This window comes from Sinocyclocheilus grahami, unplaced genomic scaffold, assembly GCF_001515645.1.
Source record: "Sinocyclocheilus grahami isolate Dianchi unplaced genomic scaffold, SAMN03320097.WGS_v1.1 scaffold167.1, whole genome shotgun sequence".
Classification (NCBI taxonomy): Eukaryota; Metazoa; Chordata; class Actinopteri; order Cypriniformes; family Cyprinidae; genus Sinocyclocheilus; species Sinocyclocheilus grahami.
In genome coordinates this window covers 1,332,444-1,350,119 of record NW_015505346.1, presented here as the reverse complement: position 1 = coordinate 1,350,119, position 17,676 = coordinate 1,332,444, and the positions used below count along the sequence as shown (strand labels likewise).

At 38.3% G+C, this 17,676-nt stretch overlaps 1 protein-coding gene across 1 annotated transcript in view; it reads left to right on the top strand.

Annotated features, from left to right (window-relative positions):
* The window catches only part of LOC107593231 (dystrophin-related protein 2-like), a 154,384-nt gene that overhangs the window by 98,251 nt on the left and 38,457 nt on the right, over positions 1–17,676 (top strand). The window contains exons 2-5 of the mRNA XM_016282862.1: positions 1,438–1,606; positions 11,539–11,695; positions 14,474–14,594; positions 15,923–16,191. Of these exons, the coding sequence (XP_016138348.1) occupies positions 1,438–1,606; positions 11,539–11,695; positions 14,474–14,594; positions 15,923–16,191 (716 nt within the window). The remainder of the gene's footprint in view (positions 1–1,437; positions 1,607–11,538; positions 11,696–14,473; positions 14,595–15,922; positions 16,192–17,676) is intronic.

The window sequence follows — 17,676 nt, the reverse complement described above, 5'->3', positions numbered from 1 at the left end:
AAAAATCCTGTATGGTAAGAGCTACGCGCAAGACTTCGTGCTCTTTTTGAGTGGTTTAAAACCCCGGTTCTGCCTTGGGCACCACTCCTCCTATGTATCCTCTGGATACCTACTTTACAGGGTGTTGCTACTAAGGGTCTGTTGAGACAGTTCCTTCAGCACATACAAAGAGAAACATGCGGTAGCCCCTGTGTGACAGGCCAAGACTGGTATGAGTCTAGGTTCTTGGTCGTATTCCCTTAAAGGAATCTATTTCTGATTCCAAGCCTTGAGCTCTACCCCAGGCCCAGGAGTCTGGCCCTAACAGGTAAGTATTTGGGGTATGTAGCCTAGGCCTTTGGCTGTAGGGAATAACGTCACTGACAGCCGTCTAACGTCCCAGGGGCAACTCCCATAGCAATATGGTAAAGTTGGTACTTAGTGCTCGCCATGGTTCTGGCTTGCACTCCCCTCAGCATGGCAGCGTGGGTATACCGTTCCCCATAGCGCCCCCTAGAGGACACAGTGTCTCGTTCCCTACTCAGGGAACCATGGTTACATAAGTAACCCGAGACGTTTTTGAGGAAAAAAATTCCAGGATTTTTCTCCATGTAGTGGACTTCAATGGGAGCCAAGGGGTTGAAGGTTCAAATCGCAGTTTCAATGCATCTTCAAAGGGCTCTGCTCGATCCCAGCCAAGGACTAAGTGTCTTATCTAGCAAAACGATCTGTCATTTTCTAAAAAAATTTTTACATTTATATACTTTTTTAACCACAAATGCTCGTCTTGCACTAGCTCTGCAATGCATGTCCGTGACTTCATGCATTAAGTAGTCACATTGGAAAGTTCACGCGTGGTTAGTTCTTCATGTGTACTTCAGTTAAAAAGGTAGGGTAGGGTGAAAAACTCCATCTCATTTTCTCCTCCAACTTCAAAATTGTCCAACATTGACTTGCTTTGCATGTTCGCTTTGTAAACATTGGGTCGGTACTTCCGCCTACGTCACGCGTGACCTTTTCAATGTGACTACGTAATGCATGAATTCGAGCTAGTGCAAGACGAGCATTTGTGGTTAAAAAGTGTAGAAATTTTAATTTAAAATGACCGATCGTTTCGCTAGATAAGACCCTTATTCCTCAGCTGGGATTGTGCAGAGCCCTTTGAAGCTGCATTGAAACTGAAATTTGGACCTTCAACCTTTTTTGCTCCCAGTGAAGTTTTCCTTAACATCCTAAATTTCATAAAGAAAGTGCATAAAGAAAGACATGAACATCTTGGATGACATGGGGGTGAGTAAATTATCAGGACATTTTTACTCTGGAAGTGAACTAATCTTTTAAAACAAACTAATTTTTGCGAAATGTGCACAGTGGATTGAAAAAACGCAAGTTCTCAAGACTTAAGCGCTGCCATATGATTATGTGAGTGCTATAAATTTTGAACTGTGTGTGTTTCAGCTGCAGGGCGGCCCTCGTGGCCGGGATGCCACTGTGTACCCTGCCAGTCGGCGGTGGATCCTGAGGGGCAGGAGCTGCCCACCCAGTGCAGGGGGCAGAGGAACAAGCACCCTGACCTCGACATGAATCTCTGCTGGAACGAGATTAAACGCAAATCCCACAACATCAGGTATATCACATCTTTTGTTCATCCTTCTATTATATCAGCCTTCTATTATGTTCAATGTCTTCTGGGGATTATTAACCTTGTCTCAGTAGCACCAGTTAGAGATCCACATATTGCAATTCTCCCAGTCTCAGAGGCGCTAATGAAACTGTTGATTGAGTTTGGGCTGTTTTGCATGCCATTTGTATGTATGTCCATATGTAATGCAGTGTGCTATGTTTACATACTTAGCCTTTTAATTACAGCCTCGACCCCAACTTTTCTCTGGGGACATATTTACCAGGTCGTGATTGGTTTAGACATCCTCCCTGCAGCACGGGGTAATAAGATCATCCCAGGATGGCCCGCAGTAGCAGTACTCTTGTCAGTATTCTGACATCATCCAGCCCTGAAGGAAGACTACAGCTATACAACATCACATGTAATGGAAATGGATTGAATACTAAGTGGCTTCTACAAAAGACCCTCTGGGATTATATTGCACCAGCGTTGCGGTGACTGACTTTTTCAGCTGGCTGTGTTTTGACAGACAGATGCCCCTACCATCTAATCGCCTGATTTTTCAGCTTTGGCATCTGTAAAATGCAATGGCAGGGATTTTAGTAGAATTAAATTATGTTTGAATTTTGTTTGGAAGCAAATAATCTATTTTATTTGGTAAATGAATGGATTATGGTCAAGGTTTTCGCTTGTCTCTGTGCTGTTTTGTTGACTGTAGAGCTGGCATTATTTGTTTTATGCCTAATGTTGAATCCCTGCTTGATTTTTGTAGATTGCGTTTCAGAGCAACACAACATGAATAATTTACTTGAAATTTTAGCTGTTTTTTTCTTTCTCAGGCACTGTGACAGGAAGAAATCAAACAGACTTGCTAGCGGGGCAGAACAGAGCTCGTCTTTGTCATTCTCATCAGAATATTTGGCTTCATTGGGGTCCACTCACACGGCAGTGAATGTGCTGTGACCTGGGGGCTATGTGGCTGAGGGGGTATATGGGTGGACAGAGGCATGCTGGGAATGTTTGATTGCAGACGTGCCTGGATGTTTCTCACCTCTCTGATGGCGCAGCTGTGAGTGGGTGCTGATGGTGTGACTCAAAACCCACATCCCTAAATCTGCTCAAAGCATCTCTTTGTCTGCGTAGACTGTAAATAATTAACACATCTGAACTGCCGCGACTGACTGCGTCATGCTGTATTTTGAAGTTAAAGCTAGTACTATTTGGTGATATCATTGCACTTACTGTACATTCATAGTTTTGTGAAGTATACGTGCAGAACTTGAAAGTAACAAAAAGAAGGCCATTCCAGTTCAGTTCTGTTCTCTTCCACACTCAGTGCTAAATGGCAGAGGAGAGCATGTTGACCTTTCAGCCATCCTCAAAGCCTCATCCAGTCTTTTCAACAGCAGGCAGAAAAAGGCTTGATTGAGCACTAACAGCATGCTAATTGCTGTCCTTTCTCTGAGTTTTAGGCTCGGAGATTAGAATGTTAAAAACCCTTTTGCTAATGGGTCTACAGTCATGTCAAATTTGACATGTAATAAATTTACTTTTTTCATCGGAGTGCAGTCTATGAAAGGGAGAGGAAATGGAATATTCTGTCAAGACTTTTTGCTTGTTTTGGAAGTAAGATGTCCTTAAGTTTTCTTTAAATGATTAAAGGTAGATGTTTAAATGTGTGGGCAGCAGGAATCTTTTGTGCAAAAACCTGTGCTTACCCTCATGCTGTTCCAGGTCTGTATGACTTTATTTCTTCTGTGGAACATGAAAGAAGATATTTAGAAGAATGTTGGCAGTCAAGTTTTGATAACCATTGACTTTCTTCATATGAGACATTTCTTAAAATGTTGTCTGTTTTCCACAAAAGAAAAGAAGGTTTTGAATGACGTAAGGGTCAGAATGATAAGTAAAAATACCTTTTTCATTAAATGTGTTGGAAATTATTACAGTACCTTGTGGTGGAGTCTTAGGTTGTTTAGGATAAGAAGGGAGATACATATTTTCTTTTTGCTTAGCTTCCCAGTGTTGCTTGTTATCACAATTTGTTGTGTTTTGGATGCTGATGTGCTGGTGACCTGACTAGACTTACCAGCAAGATTTTGTTTGGTCAGCAAGCTTCACCAGAATAATCCTGCTGATTCACCAGCCAGAAGGGATGTAAATTGTATTTTTTTTAATGCTTCCAATTCTGACCAACTTTTAATGATTCTGGTTCCATAAAGATTTTATTAGTATTTCTTCTAAAACTTTTGAGGAAGAAATATTTTCTTATTACATTCATACAGTAGTCTGGTACCAAATGATGACATAATTTCAATAGATATGACAAGTAAGGAATACTTTTAAAACTATTCTTCCAAAAGTGCATTAACAAACTTTTTAAAGGCTGCATAAATGTAATTAAATAGTTGTATATTAAATAAAAATAAAAATACTAAGCGAATAGAAAAGTGGAATAATTTCATTAATTAATTTAATAAAAACAACAAAATTCATAACTGTGTCTTTTTTAACTATACATTGTCATATGAATTTTTGGTTTACTGAAAAGATCTGAAATGACAAGAGTCATTTGTATGTGAATCTGACTAAACATATAATTTTATGTTTCATTTGTGGATTCCTTAGCAGTGTTGCGATCAATAGCAGTACTGGAAAAACTGTCAGAGTGTTTTAGTGGGTTGTTTTGTCCACGTTGGCAGAAAATTGCATGTTCGAGAATGGTTAATGGAATAAAAAAAATAAAAAAATGGAACCAGTTCTCTGTTCCATCCCATATAAAACCAGGCTGGAATTGTTGCTGGTCTTTTCAGGGTTATTTTGAGCTCAGCCCATATTCTGACATAGTCTACTCATTATGAGGAACTTTCGAAATGTGTTGTAGCCATCAGTAAACACAGCCTTTTCTAACTTTGCTAAAAAGCATGTTTTTGTGTTTGTACCAGTACAGTTTGTTCAGTCCTCATATGGCTGTAGGAAGGAACCCACATCAGTTGCATCATGACATGGGACCAGAGATGAAGAGCAACAAAAAAGGACATTTTTGTGAGCGGTACGCTGTGGTGTTTCGAGCTTCTTGCTAGGCTTTGCAAATAAACCCACTATTCAAACACCCTAATGAACGAACAAGTCAAAAGGGATTTCAAAGTGCTTGAATTATTAACGACAAGTCTACCCGGCTGTGTTTGTAGGAATTAAATCAAATAAAGCTTGTCCGGCACTCTCATCTATCAACGTGGGGCTGAGCGGATCGCTCTCTTTTGCTGGGTAGACACAATGCACTGCTGATACAGTTGCATTCTCTGCTCCAGCACTCTTTGAGGAAATAATAATCATGCATTGACATAAACAACCAACAGCATGGGGTGGGGTCCCTTAGAGAAATGAGAAATTGTAGTAAGGCTGAATCACATTTTCACTGGGAGATGCTGCCAGGCACTTAGGCGGCACTCATCATCCCTAACTTGGCACAAGTATCAGGGAAGCTAATGATACAGTTGGCCAAGGCTAGACCAGCAGACATAGTCTCAGTTTCCCTCAGTTAAGCTCTCTTTTACTCGTACAGTGAGGTAACTGACTTTCCTGACAAACCTTGTTAAAGTCAAATATCTGCTTAGTCCCACCTGAGACCTGCCCATGATCTGGCCCTAAAACTTCTGTTCACATGTCTCTCACAGATAATTTATGCTTTAAGCTGGGCTTTATTGGATGTGAGTGAATATATGAATACACGAGCATCTATGCGGGATGCATATCTAAAGCTCTCTTGCAGGAAATGTATTCCCACATGAAATATTCCAATGGCACATTCCAATGGAGTGTTTATGCATACACAATGATATATATGGAACCGGCTGATATTACAGGTGTGGTATTTGTATGCATGTGAGGGCCTGTGCAGCAGCCCATTGTGTTTTCTTAACTGTGTCTTATAAACAGAATGTAGGGTAATGAAAGAGGCGAGACAGGCAATGCTGAATTGTAAGGCTCATTTCTCCCATGGCACCATCACCTTTTTTAGCCAATGGCTTAATTGTGTCTGAGAATCAGTGCTCGCAGACAAGACCTCTCTTTTTCATTCAGTGTTACATTTCAAGGCTTGTGTAGCTGAAAGGACAGGCCTCAAAGAGAATGTCGCCCAGAGCCTTAGGCGATGCTTCTGAAATGGAAACACAAATGAAAGAGAAAGGATATCACCAGACACCTCACTCTTATTTTTAGCATTTAGTTATTCGCTGATCCGTGAAGCAACCCCTCACTGATGGTTATCATGCAACATGACCAAAGAACTAATGAGTTTTATCTGCATCAGTCTAGTTTTTTTTTGTAAGTATTAAAATTAATTTAGTTATCGCTAGCGATTGCGATTTACATATTGCAATTTTTACATATGCTATATTGTAATAATTTTGATGTGTTGTGCAGCTTTAATGTGTATGTAACACTTAGACATACATATTTGTACTTTTGGACATATTATGCTGTCCACAAATGGACAAATGGACTTATTGACAGCATTCAAAGTGTAAAAATAAATTCATATGAACAGCTTTAGAATTTTTAAAAATCTTTTGTATTATTCATATTTGCATATATTTTTGTATTATATACATTAAATTAATATAATACTATATAAATAATAAAAAAATAAATGTTTGGATTGAGTGATGGAATTCATCAAAACTAGTTGAATATAGCAGCAGAAATTGCACAGAACAGATTGAATCCATTATGGCTAAATTAGGTCAATAAAGGTGATGGGATTGAAAACAGTGATGGCATATTGAATTAATCTTATTGATTAAATGCAATTAATTAAATTTTCTGTGAGCCTAAAAAGATTTGTAATGTACATAACTAAGTACATTTGGCAGCACTTTAGTATAGGGACCAATTCTCACTATTAACTAGTTGCTTGTTATCACGCATATTAATAACATATTGGCTGTCTATTAGTACTTATAAAGCACATATTCTGCATGACCATATTCAAAATCCCAAATCCTACCCAATACCTAAAATTTAGTAAAGTATCTTTGCAAACGTAAGAAAATGTGTGCTCAAACATTTTTTTTACACTAAAAACACCTTCAAATACTATTGAAATCATGTTTTGAACCTATGAACTTGGGTTAAATCTACTGTAAATTGATTGGGATACAATCACCTGAATCTGCTTATGTTGCTCTCATTTGTAAGTCTCCTTGGTTAAAATGTCTTCTAAATAGATAAATGTAAAAGTCATTTAGAACAGATGGCTCTGAAGAGGCATGAATGGTCCTCAAAAATGGCCTGCTTTGTCCCTGCCATGTGTGAACATTGTAAAAGTAGCTCCTCATTGGTCACTGGTATTGATTACTATACCCTACACTAGCCATCATGCCTGATGGTTCATATCGAACAAGCGACGTTACAAGACAGCTGTCACCTGTTTACTTCCACTCTCACTAGCAGTCACAGCCAGCCCACACTAACATGCCATCCAGCTCCCGCAACAGAACCGATCCAGATGCCTCCAACATGTGCCATCTCAGCGCTGCAATCCAATCCATTAAAAGCCCTCCATTAATCTCCATTTGTTAACCCAAGATTGCTACCTGGAGACAAGCGAGGAGGTCTATAATGCTGCCCTGCCCTGCCCTGATTCCATTGGGTTTTATTTGTTTCTCCTCCTTTGTAAAAAGGACCACAGGATTTGGATGCTTGTCCAGCAGAGGCATTGTTTGATTTTGTGGCTTTTGGAGGAATCCCCATAAAGCCTTAGAGAGAGATGAGATGATCGATGGTCTAAGTCTAAGGATTCAGAAGGGCTGCAGAAACCCAGCGGTCTGTGCAGGATGGGTTACTGGATGTAATGTGCTATATCTGTGATGGAGAGCGAGGCAGAGAGATGCTGTGCAATGCTCAAACATGGCACAGGTGTGAAGTGTTGCAGTCTTGCTGTGGATCAGTGAATCAGTAGCACAGGGGCTTGACTGTACAGGACAGATCATACCCTAGCGAGCATAAAGGGGCAGATGTGTCCCCTGTACTCACAGCGCTGGATTCAGGAACTGCTCTGAATTAGTCAAATTTGTAGAGGCATTGCAAATATCCTTACTATTTCAAATAAACGCAGATTTTTGATGAATAACTTTATTGAGAGAGAAACCAGATCAGAGAATCCAGAAAAAAAATTATGTTTTCCACAAAAATATTAGGTAGCAAATATAAAATAAAAAGTTATTTTAAATTGTATTATGTCACAATATTACTGTGTTCAGATCAGCATAAGAAAACACTTTAAAAACATTTTAAATACCGACCTTACCAACCACAAACTCGCATTGTGAGTATGTCTTACAGTTGTGACATCATATTTTACAGTGTGATTTTCTTATTTTAAACTTTTTTTTTTCTTTTATGTCAATTATCTTTTTTATTTTTTATTTAGTGGAAACAAGCTTTCGTAATATGGTTCTATTCTTTCTCTTTTTTTCTTTTTTTAATTTAATTAAAATCAGAAAGAGTTCACATGATCAATGTCACAAATTTATGTAGTTTAGACCCCAATGTATTCAATAGCACTTGCATTCATGGATAAATAAACCCTTGGCATTGCTAGCAGCAACAGCCCTATTAACATTGTTTGATGACTTTTTATACCAGTGCTTGATACACACTTATCTGTAACATACTTCAATTTACAAAGCTACAACAAGCACACATGTGCCTGTAATAGAGAATCAAAAGCAGTGTTATAGCTGAAGGCTATAGGCCTTTTCAAGAACTCCTTTCCGTTTCTAAGCAAGTTCAACCCATCACCGCTGAGTAGAAATATTACATGAACTCATTAAGCTCTCATAGACAGGAGCTTCATTTGATTTTTGATGTGAATAGTACAAAAATCTACAGCTTACTGTAGCTGTGACCCATTGATAGTATAGCAGCTGGGTGAGTAGCATTTTCCTCGGGTTCTATTCTTTTGTGATTGTATGCGTGTGTGCATATGTGTGCTATGTAGCATTGGAGGAGGTGTGTGTGTGCTTGTTTGTGTTTGTGTCTGTATGATGAAGGAGCCTTCAGGAAACTATAGAACACACAGGCTCTCTAATGAAATGTCTGCAGCCTGGCTGCCTTTATTGAGTCTAATAACACATCATTATAGAGAGGGCTGTGCCCACCCTCCTTCAGTACAATAGAGGTCCGAACAGGTGAAGCAGGTCTCGTATTTGGCTTCTCTCTTTTCATCGTACCTCCTCTTGTTCTCTAATTATGTAGTATATAATAACAATTTATTTTATTTCTACTGCGAATATAATTTCAAAGCACTGAAACTACATGTTTTGATGGCTTTGGTGGCATTGTTTTGCTGGGAAATATTCTTTAAACTAAATAGAAAATATGTTTGCATGAGTTTTCTATATCTTGCTGTGTTGTCCTAATGAGCACATGGTTGCCTGACAATTGGCCTCTATCTGCGAATGATTAAAAATAACAAGCACATTAGTGTTTGCATGTCCCGGTGGACACTGTCGCTTCAATTATCACTAAGTGGAGGCTACATTTAACTAGCCCTGTTGAAAAAAGTAATCCCTCAAAACAATCTGTGTGAACCAGAGGTCAATTTGTGAGTAAAGGTACACTGAGGCCAACAATCAACAATCTGTCTTTTTGCTTTGTCATTTAACAGACGCTTTTATCCAAAGGGGCTCCATATTACACGGACAGTCCTGCTGATGCAACCTGGGGTCTTGCTGAAGTGCACAATGATGACAGCTCACAGATTTCAGGATTGTTGGAGTTTGTACCTGCAGCTTTTTGGGTACTGGTCTAGATCCTTAGGCTACACCATGCCCAAATCTTTGATTATTTCCTTTAGACCTCAGTAGCTATGGACCTTACAAGTTGCACATATGAGGCAGTGAACCTTTTTTACTCTTTTAAAAATAATAATAAATCCCAGAAACTGAGAGTGCAGATATAGGTGAATTATCAGCTGTGTGTTCCTTATTAAAACAAAAGTTATTGAAGGAAAAAAATAAGTTTATATGGTTTCTTCCTTTCTTTTCTTTTTTTTAAACATTTTAAGTTAGATTTGTTTGAATATGGTAATAATAATTATATATATATATTAATTTATATATTTTATATATATTTTAATTTATACTATTTTATTTTAAATATATATAAATGTTAAGTCATCATGTGGTCTTCTTAGAAATTAGCTGGTTCTTCTGGATGAGAACCATTCACACAAGATCCATCCTAATTGTGAATTCAGTTTCTGCGGGGAAAAAAAGCTGTTTCCATCCCACATATTCAATAGAACAAAATCGTCACTGTTGTGTAAATTTGTTTGAGCAAATTATTCACTCAAATGAAAAAAACATGAATTTTTTGATGTGCATCTAGGATAGTTTTATGCACATATCCTTATACCATATAGCAAGATTCTTTAACACATTTTTATGTGTTATTCCAAAATTAGCATAAAAATATGCGGATGGAAACCCATCTTATAACCTGTTTGGGAGAATGGCACAAAAAGAGCCCAATAAGACCCATGCAAAGCACACCTGGAGCCAAGAAACATAATAGTGACCCAGGAAAATATTGCTGAGATGAGCCAAAAATATAGCTTTTTATCTAGAATTCAAAGCTGTATGTGTGCTGCAAATCTAAGACTGCCCACACCTAAAAAAACACCATACCTACAGTGAAGTAGCATCATGCTGTGAGGCCGCTTTTTTATCAGCAGAGGCTGAGCATCTTGTTAAAATGGAAAGTAGACAGAATGTAGCAAATACTGCGAGAAGGAAATAAATTCATGATCTCAAACACAAAAAACACTGTAGTGACACAAATAGGTAAATGTCCTACAGTTGTCTTGTAAAATCAACCATCTTGTGACCAACCTGAATGGCCTTGAGCCAAATGGTACGTACTTCACCCATCACTTAATGTGGCCCTCATTAGCATTAGCTTTTCAATGCATTGGTTATTTTTTTTACAATGTCACGTGGCGATTCAGTAGTCATGCAAACAATGTATTATTTTTAAAGATTTTTTTTCCCTAACAAAAAATGTCACGCTTAATCCCTTTGTCTTAGTTATTTCTTTCCTGCATTCCCTGGGCTTTGGCAGTGCTCTTGAGTGCCATATAATGGTCTAAAAATAATGCAGGTCTGCTGCATGCTGGGACACTGGGGGTTATTGCAACACAAGGTTCTTCTCTCTTAATCCTCTATGCAGCATCAGGTGGGATGCTGACAGAACTAGCCTGTCTCTAAAACAATTCCAGTCTATGTGGGCAGGTGGTTAAACGGCTGGCTTCATATTTTATTTATCGCCTTGTGAAAATGTGATTTCTGCAAACAGATAAGATTTCATCCCATGTGTAAATGCAGGGCAATGGGTTGAGACGTGCTTTCCTGTTTCATTACATGCTGGGATGTCATGGAGATGTGTTATGCTCTTCGGTATGCATAACTCATCTTTTGACGTTCCTAGGGAGGAGATGGAGGCAGGTTGAAACTAAGTACAAGTGCATGTAGGTTAGTTAGCATGGTTCAGTTAACCCCTGCTGGAACCAACCAGCCAAATCAATATTTTAATGTTATATATTATTTACTTATATTACTTTATAGCTATATTTGTTAATAAATATTTTAATACACATTATATGTTACATTTGAATGTATTCACACTGTAGATAGGAGTCCCGTGGATCATCGAAAACTTATGCTGTTGTCTAACTATGTTGGCCTGTTCATCAGAGAATAACATTGCAAAACCCTCAAAAATAATAAAACTGAAATGGTGACAAGGTTCCGTAACAGTATGTCCTGAGACTCTAGATTTGGACGTTTTTTCAGTGCTGTGATCTCAGTGCTGTCTAAGTTTTGACCATGGGTCTGTGCCCTGTGGCGGGCTGTCGTTTGCTGTGTTGGCAGGGTACGGCTGGAGGCCTTTTCGGACAACAGCGGGAAGCTCCAGCTGTCCCTGCAGGAGATCATCGAATGGCTGACAGCTAAAGACGAGGAGCTGTCCGAGCAGCTGCCCATAGGTGGTGATGTGGGAGCGGTGCAGCACCAGCGGGAGTTCCACCAGGTTGGCTTAACACACATGCACACTTCCTCATGCTGTCTTTCCTCACATTAGCATATCTTTTCTCTTGCTGACTTTGCTCCTGAACACGGTTAATCTTGTCATCTATCAACATAACAGAATCAATTCAATATTTAAGACTGCAATATAGCAGCAGGAGTTCAGACAGAATGACATTAAAGATTGGAGCCCACCCACCTGTAAGCTAATAAAAAGCCTCTGAATCCATTATCAAGATGCAAAAGTAGACCTGAATGAAACATGTTAATTGGAAATCTGAACCCCCGTCTGTTCATAAACCACAAAGAGGCTTGCAAGATCACTGAAAATAGAACAAAGAGAATAGTGGCACCAACTGATGCATGCACAATAAATGGCTTAAGATGCAACTTTTATGTTTACACTTTTTATCGCTGCTCTCCCTGCTCTCATCCATGCTAGGCTGCATGGATGCACAGGGAGTTCTTGCCCAGAACGGAACCATACCGCCAATCCAAACTGTATGCTAATTGTCAATCATCTTTGACGATATCATTACTTCTCTCATGAACTTACATGAACCTAGCAGAGCTGGGGTGGATATCAGATTTCTGTGTCATACGGGTTTGGAAAGACATAAGGGTGAGTAAATGATGACAGATTTATTTTCATATTTAGGTGAACCATCCCATTAAATATTTACCACTCTCCTGTGCATACACATTATGTTCTGCATTCAAACATGTTTTTTTCTCCCAATACACAAACACAAACTCACTCTCCCAGATAAACACACACCTTGTAATTGGCCCTGTACTACAGCAGGATACTGCTTCCGTCTTAGCTCCAATTTCCAGTGCTGTCAGTTGAATAAAGCAGGAAAAATAGGGGTACTGAGAGAAAAGATCGAGCGAGAGTGTGAGAAAGGGAGAGAGATAGCAAGCTCTTTCTTTCTGCGACTGACACACTGTGAAATCAGCCTCCAAATTAACAGACCTGTATCTCACTGTCCGTTTCTTGGCTCTCACTTATTTCTCCTTTATTGCTCACTTTTTGCTCCTTATGTAGTATGTAGATGCACCCTTATCCTTGTACTCTCATTCCATCCGTCACGTACTGTTCTCTTTCCCTCCAATTCACTGCTGCAATGTACAATGTTCGCATTCCCAATGTGCCACATCTCCCTAAAACTTCTCCGACAAAGCAGAGAGTAAAATCACATATGCTACTCTGCCGAGAATTACAGCATTTTAAGAAATTTAAATGATTGATCATTAGTGGATTTCTTCCTCTGTGTTTTAATATCATACTCTTTTTGTCTTCCCCTGTGCTAATTTTTCTGAGGTTGTTGACAGATTTGAATAGATTGGGTTTGCTTTAAAAACTGTGTAGCCTATATACTAAAGCTTGCCCTAATACTAGTATAGACTGAAATTGTAATCGTTTCCCTTGAGTCTTTGAACCCTAAGTAGATACCATCATTACTTAAGAGTACTTAGTTGAAGAAACAACAGAGACATCACCAGACAGAAACAACCATTTCTTGAGGCTTTCCCTACAAATGTATAATTAATACATGAGTGATCTTAAGTCTTTATTTTTGTTCGCTCAGCCAAAGGCGGACCTCTTGAGTATGAAGTTTAGCTGCTATTAAAGTTTCACAGTGAGTGGAATGAAAACATTTTTCAGGCCTCGGTTATTTCAGGAAATAGCAATGCATGGGCAAGTGGGAAAGCATACCCTCTTGCCCATGCCTTGCTATTTCCACGAAGACCCCTCAGGAGACCACTTGATTCCAGCAGCCTGGCAGTACATTTGTTCTTTTGACTGTTTGATTTCAGTTTACACTTTCTTGGTTGCTAACTTAATTTGCAAATGGGTGGGTAGAGGTTTCAAGGACATGGTACGTGTTACTGGGGTGACTCCAGATGCGGTTGCACAGCCATGTTTGTAAAATCCATAATCGGCATAAGAATGTAACACTGGGTATTTCCTGTGGGTAATATGGGAGATAAAATAAATAGTAATCTCTTTACGCTATAAGAGGATTGAAATATTGGATCATCCAAATAAATTACTTTAAAAAGAGGGGGTAATATTTCTATGAGATTTAAAATGGCACGATGGATGAATGAAGCTGTCGCCTTAGTAACTATTAGGGATTAGTGAAAAAACTGTAGGTGGTGCCTAGAAGTAGGGAATTTACTCCATGATTGATATACATCATAGTTCAGGTCTGGTTTGAGCTGCATGTCTGTACATTAGGAACCCAAATTGATTTCTGTTGGACCCTAGATGTTAAAAAAGAGGTCTTACGGGTATTTAGAAGAGCCTTAAAGGGATTCTGACGTAATTTACTCAACCACATCGTTCCAAACCTGTATGATTTTCTGACTTTTGTGGAATACAGAAGATGATGTCTCAATTGGGTCCAGTGTAGTTTTGGACCCCATTGATTTCCATTGTATGGACACAAACAGTTAATATCTTTATGTATGGACAGAAGAAAGAAATTCATACAGATTTGGAACAACATGAGGTATGAATGCCAGAAATTCTATTTTTTGGGTGAAAAATCCTTTTAATGGTAATCTGTCAGTATCTACCCAGGTAAAGCTGGAAAACTGAATTTAATTCAGTAGATTGACACCCTCAGAGGTTGATGGATGTTGTGGGGCTCCAATACCGTGTCTGTGAGCTAGTTCATGTGTGTCAGTGAGGCTTCTTTCATGTTTATACCTCTGCTGTGATGTTTGATCATGTCAGCATGACGCACTAGTAAACATATGTTGTTGTGTGCAGGCTTTCATGGAAGATGTCAAATCCAGAGGGCCCTACATCTACTCGGTGTTGGAATCAGCTCAGACCTTCCTTTCACAACACCCCTTCCAGGAGCCTGAGGAGACATTGCCTGATGGCAAAGGTTTGTTCCCTAGTGATGAAAGGTGGTTAATGAACCGTTTTGAAACATTTAACTAAGCGTCATGCCATTGTGGTCCTGTGGCTCCAGAATAGTTAGTCACATGATATTTAGGGCTAAGGTGATTGTCTCAAAAACAAGGGGGTTTCCCTTCGTAACATTATGTGATTGCCACTAGCAATGTTTCCATTCAGATAAATGTTTCATTAAAGTTTGATTCATGGGGAAAAATAAGAATCCTGCTAAAACAATTTCCCAATAAGTGCTTGTGATTGGAAACAGATGCCTTATGTCTAGGCAATAGCATGTCAGATAGTTCTAGAAGGTAATAAATAGTTCAGTACCAAAAAAAACTACTCTTAATGAGTTTTAATTAATACATTTTAATTAGTTTTTTTCAAGATCATTTTTCAGTGAAAATATATAAAATTTCTTAAAACTAGTGCTGTCAAACGATTAATCGTGATTAATCGCATCCAAAATAAAAGTTTTTGTTTACGTAATATATGTATGTGTACTGTGTATATTTATTATGTCTATATAATTACAAACACATACAGTATATATTTTGAAAATATTTGGATGTATATACATTTATATATTTATATTCTTATATTTTATATATAAATATATTTAATATATAAACATAACATCTTTTTCTTAAATATATACATGCATGTGTTTGTATTTATTTAAAAAAAACTTTTATTTTGAATGCGATTAATCGTGATTAATCATTTGACAGCACTACTTAAAACTAAATAAAATAACTCTATAAGCAACACCACATTAGATATTAAGGTTTGTTGTCATAGATTCATCTTGAATGTGTGTTTTTTCTTATTTTTAAGTTTAAAAATCCTCTCGTTTTTAGCTTATTTATACTTAAAACAAGTGAAAAAAACCTTGGGTCATTTTTTACGCAGTTATGCCTTGCAAGTACATTTATTTTTAAATATTTTAACTGGAAAATTAGACAAAATACTTTTTTGCAATATTCTTATGACAATAAATGCATACCTTGGTGTTTCCCCTTCACCTTTTTTTAATGCAATATCCCAAAATTGCATAAAAATATGCGAATGGATACCTAGACATTGACGGGCAGCTCTATTAAGTCCGTATTATAATCCACATTAACCCAGCACAGATGCATAGAATTTGCCTCCTCACATGTAGGCCATCAGCCCAATTCTGCATCCACATGTCATCATGAGTGTGTCTGTGTCATATGGAGCAATTAATAATGGAGAGATCAAGGCTGTTGTTTTCACTCTGTTAGCTCATAGCCTCTCTGTTACTCCCTATTCTTCCCCTCCTCTCCGTCACAGAAGGCTCTCCTCGCCGGCGAATGCTGAATGTAAGTCGCTCCGTATGGAAGCAGGCCAATGTGGCCAGTGACCTGTGGGAGAAGTTGACAGCGCGCTGCGTGGACCGACACCGGCACATGGAGCGAACCCTGGAGAGGCTGCTGCAGATCCAGGCCGCCATGGAGGAGCTGGCTGTGGCTCTGGAGCAGGCGGAGGGAGTAAGGGACGCCTGGGAGCCTGTGGGAGACCTGTTTATTGATTCGCTGCAGGACCATATAGACGCTACCAAGGTAATACGTCTTCGGTGTCCTGATCACAAGTGATTAATGCAGACAAATGGCTGTTTGCACTTTTGTGATTGGATTTTAAAGGGGATGGTGTCTGATTTAGTAACTGCATACATCAGTTACTACTTCAGTGTGTTACTGCATGCTCAAAGCATAACAGAGCAAAAAAAAGTCAGCTTCAATTCAATTCAAGTTTATTTGTTTAGCGCGTTTCACGATACAAATCGTTGCAAAGCAACTTTAAAGCAAATTAAGTTTCTACAATATTCAGTGGTAGCTTATCAGTGGTCAGTTAATGTACATATGGCAGAAATGTGCGGAAAAATCAATTAAAGACGTAATCAAACAGATTTTCGTCTGGTCTTGTTGAGATATATAGTTGAGTATCATCAGCATAACAGTGGAAACTAATCCCGTATTTTCTGATAATATTACCAAGGGGCAACATGTATATTGAAAATAGCAGAGGACCTAGGACAGATCCTTGTGGTAGCTTCCAGATATATCTGAGTCTCCCTGCAGATGTGATGTTTTGAGTAGAATTGCCAAGGTTATTTTAGTCATGCTTGCCGTAATTCATATGATCTGTGTCACTGCGTGACAGGAGATTCTGTAAAGTCATCTGCGTGTATGTGTACCAATTATTTTATTTATTTATTTTTTAAAGGTGCACGGAACCGTCAACATAAACGTCAAGTTTCAACATAATATAGGCACAGTGGTTGATTGATGTGAGTAGGCGGACTTTCAGGATTATTCAGGGTTCATTAGAGTCTACACAACATTATGTGATGTTAAATCACAGTGCACATACCAGTTCTATAGTTACAAACAGGTATCATTGCAACAGTATTGTTGTTGTAACAACTATTCATTGAATTAGATCTATTTTGGTAGTAGTGAATACAACTTTATAAAATACCCAAAAGTGCAGTATTACATCTTGCATTGGTAGGCGTATTTAAGTATTAAAAAAGTGATTTTGACTTGATTTTGACTTTTGTATGGGTGGCTGCTGAGACCCTGTGATCCATGTACCCAATTTACTTTTAGATGTGCTGTTTAAATAGATTAAATAGATAGGTTCAGTGTGCATTTATATTTTTATAAATGTATTTTTATGGTCAGATGTTGATGTATTATGTGAGGCGTTCTGATGGACTTTAGATATTTTTTCATATGTTAGTGGACCTCACAGCTTGCTCAGTTACTAATTCTAAGATTTTTTATTAAGATTTTCAGCCAGATTGTAATGAGACTCTCCACAGGGCACAGTTCTTTAATGGCATAGAAGGTCTTTTACTTTTTCCTCTCACTTCATTTCGCTGTAGGGTTTAAGCAAGTGATTTTTTTTTCAGACTTTAAATTAGATGTACTTTGAATGTGTGATGTGATTTGCTCCTGATGTGAATGTTCTTGAATCAAATAGATTGTTGTTGGTTTTTTCAAAACTGAAAATTATTTTTTCAGTTTTGAAATGTTTTTGTT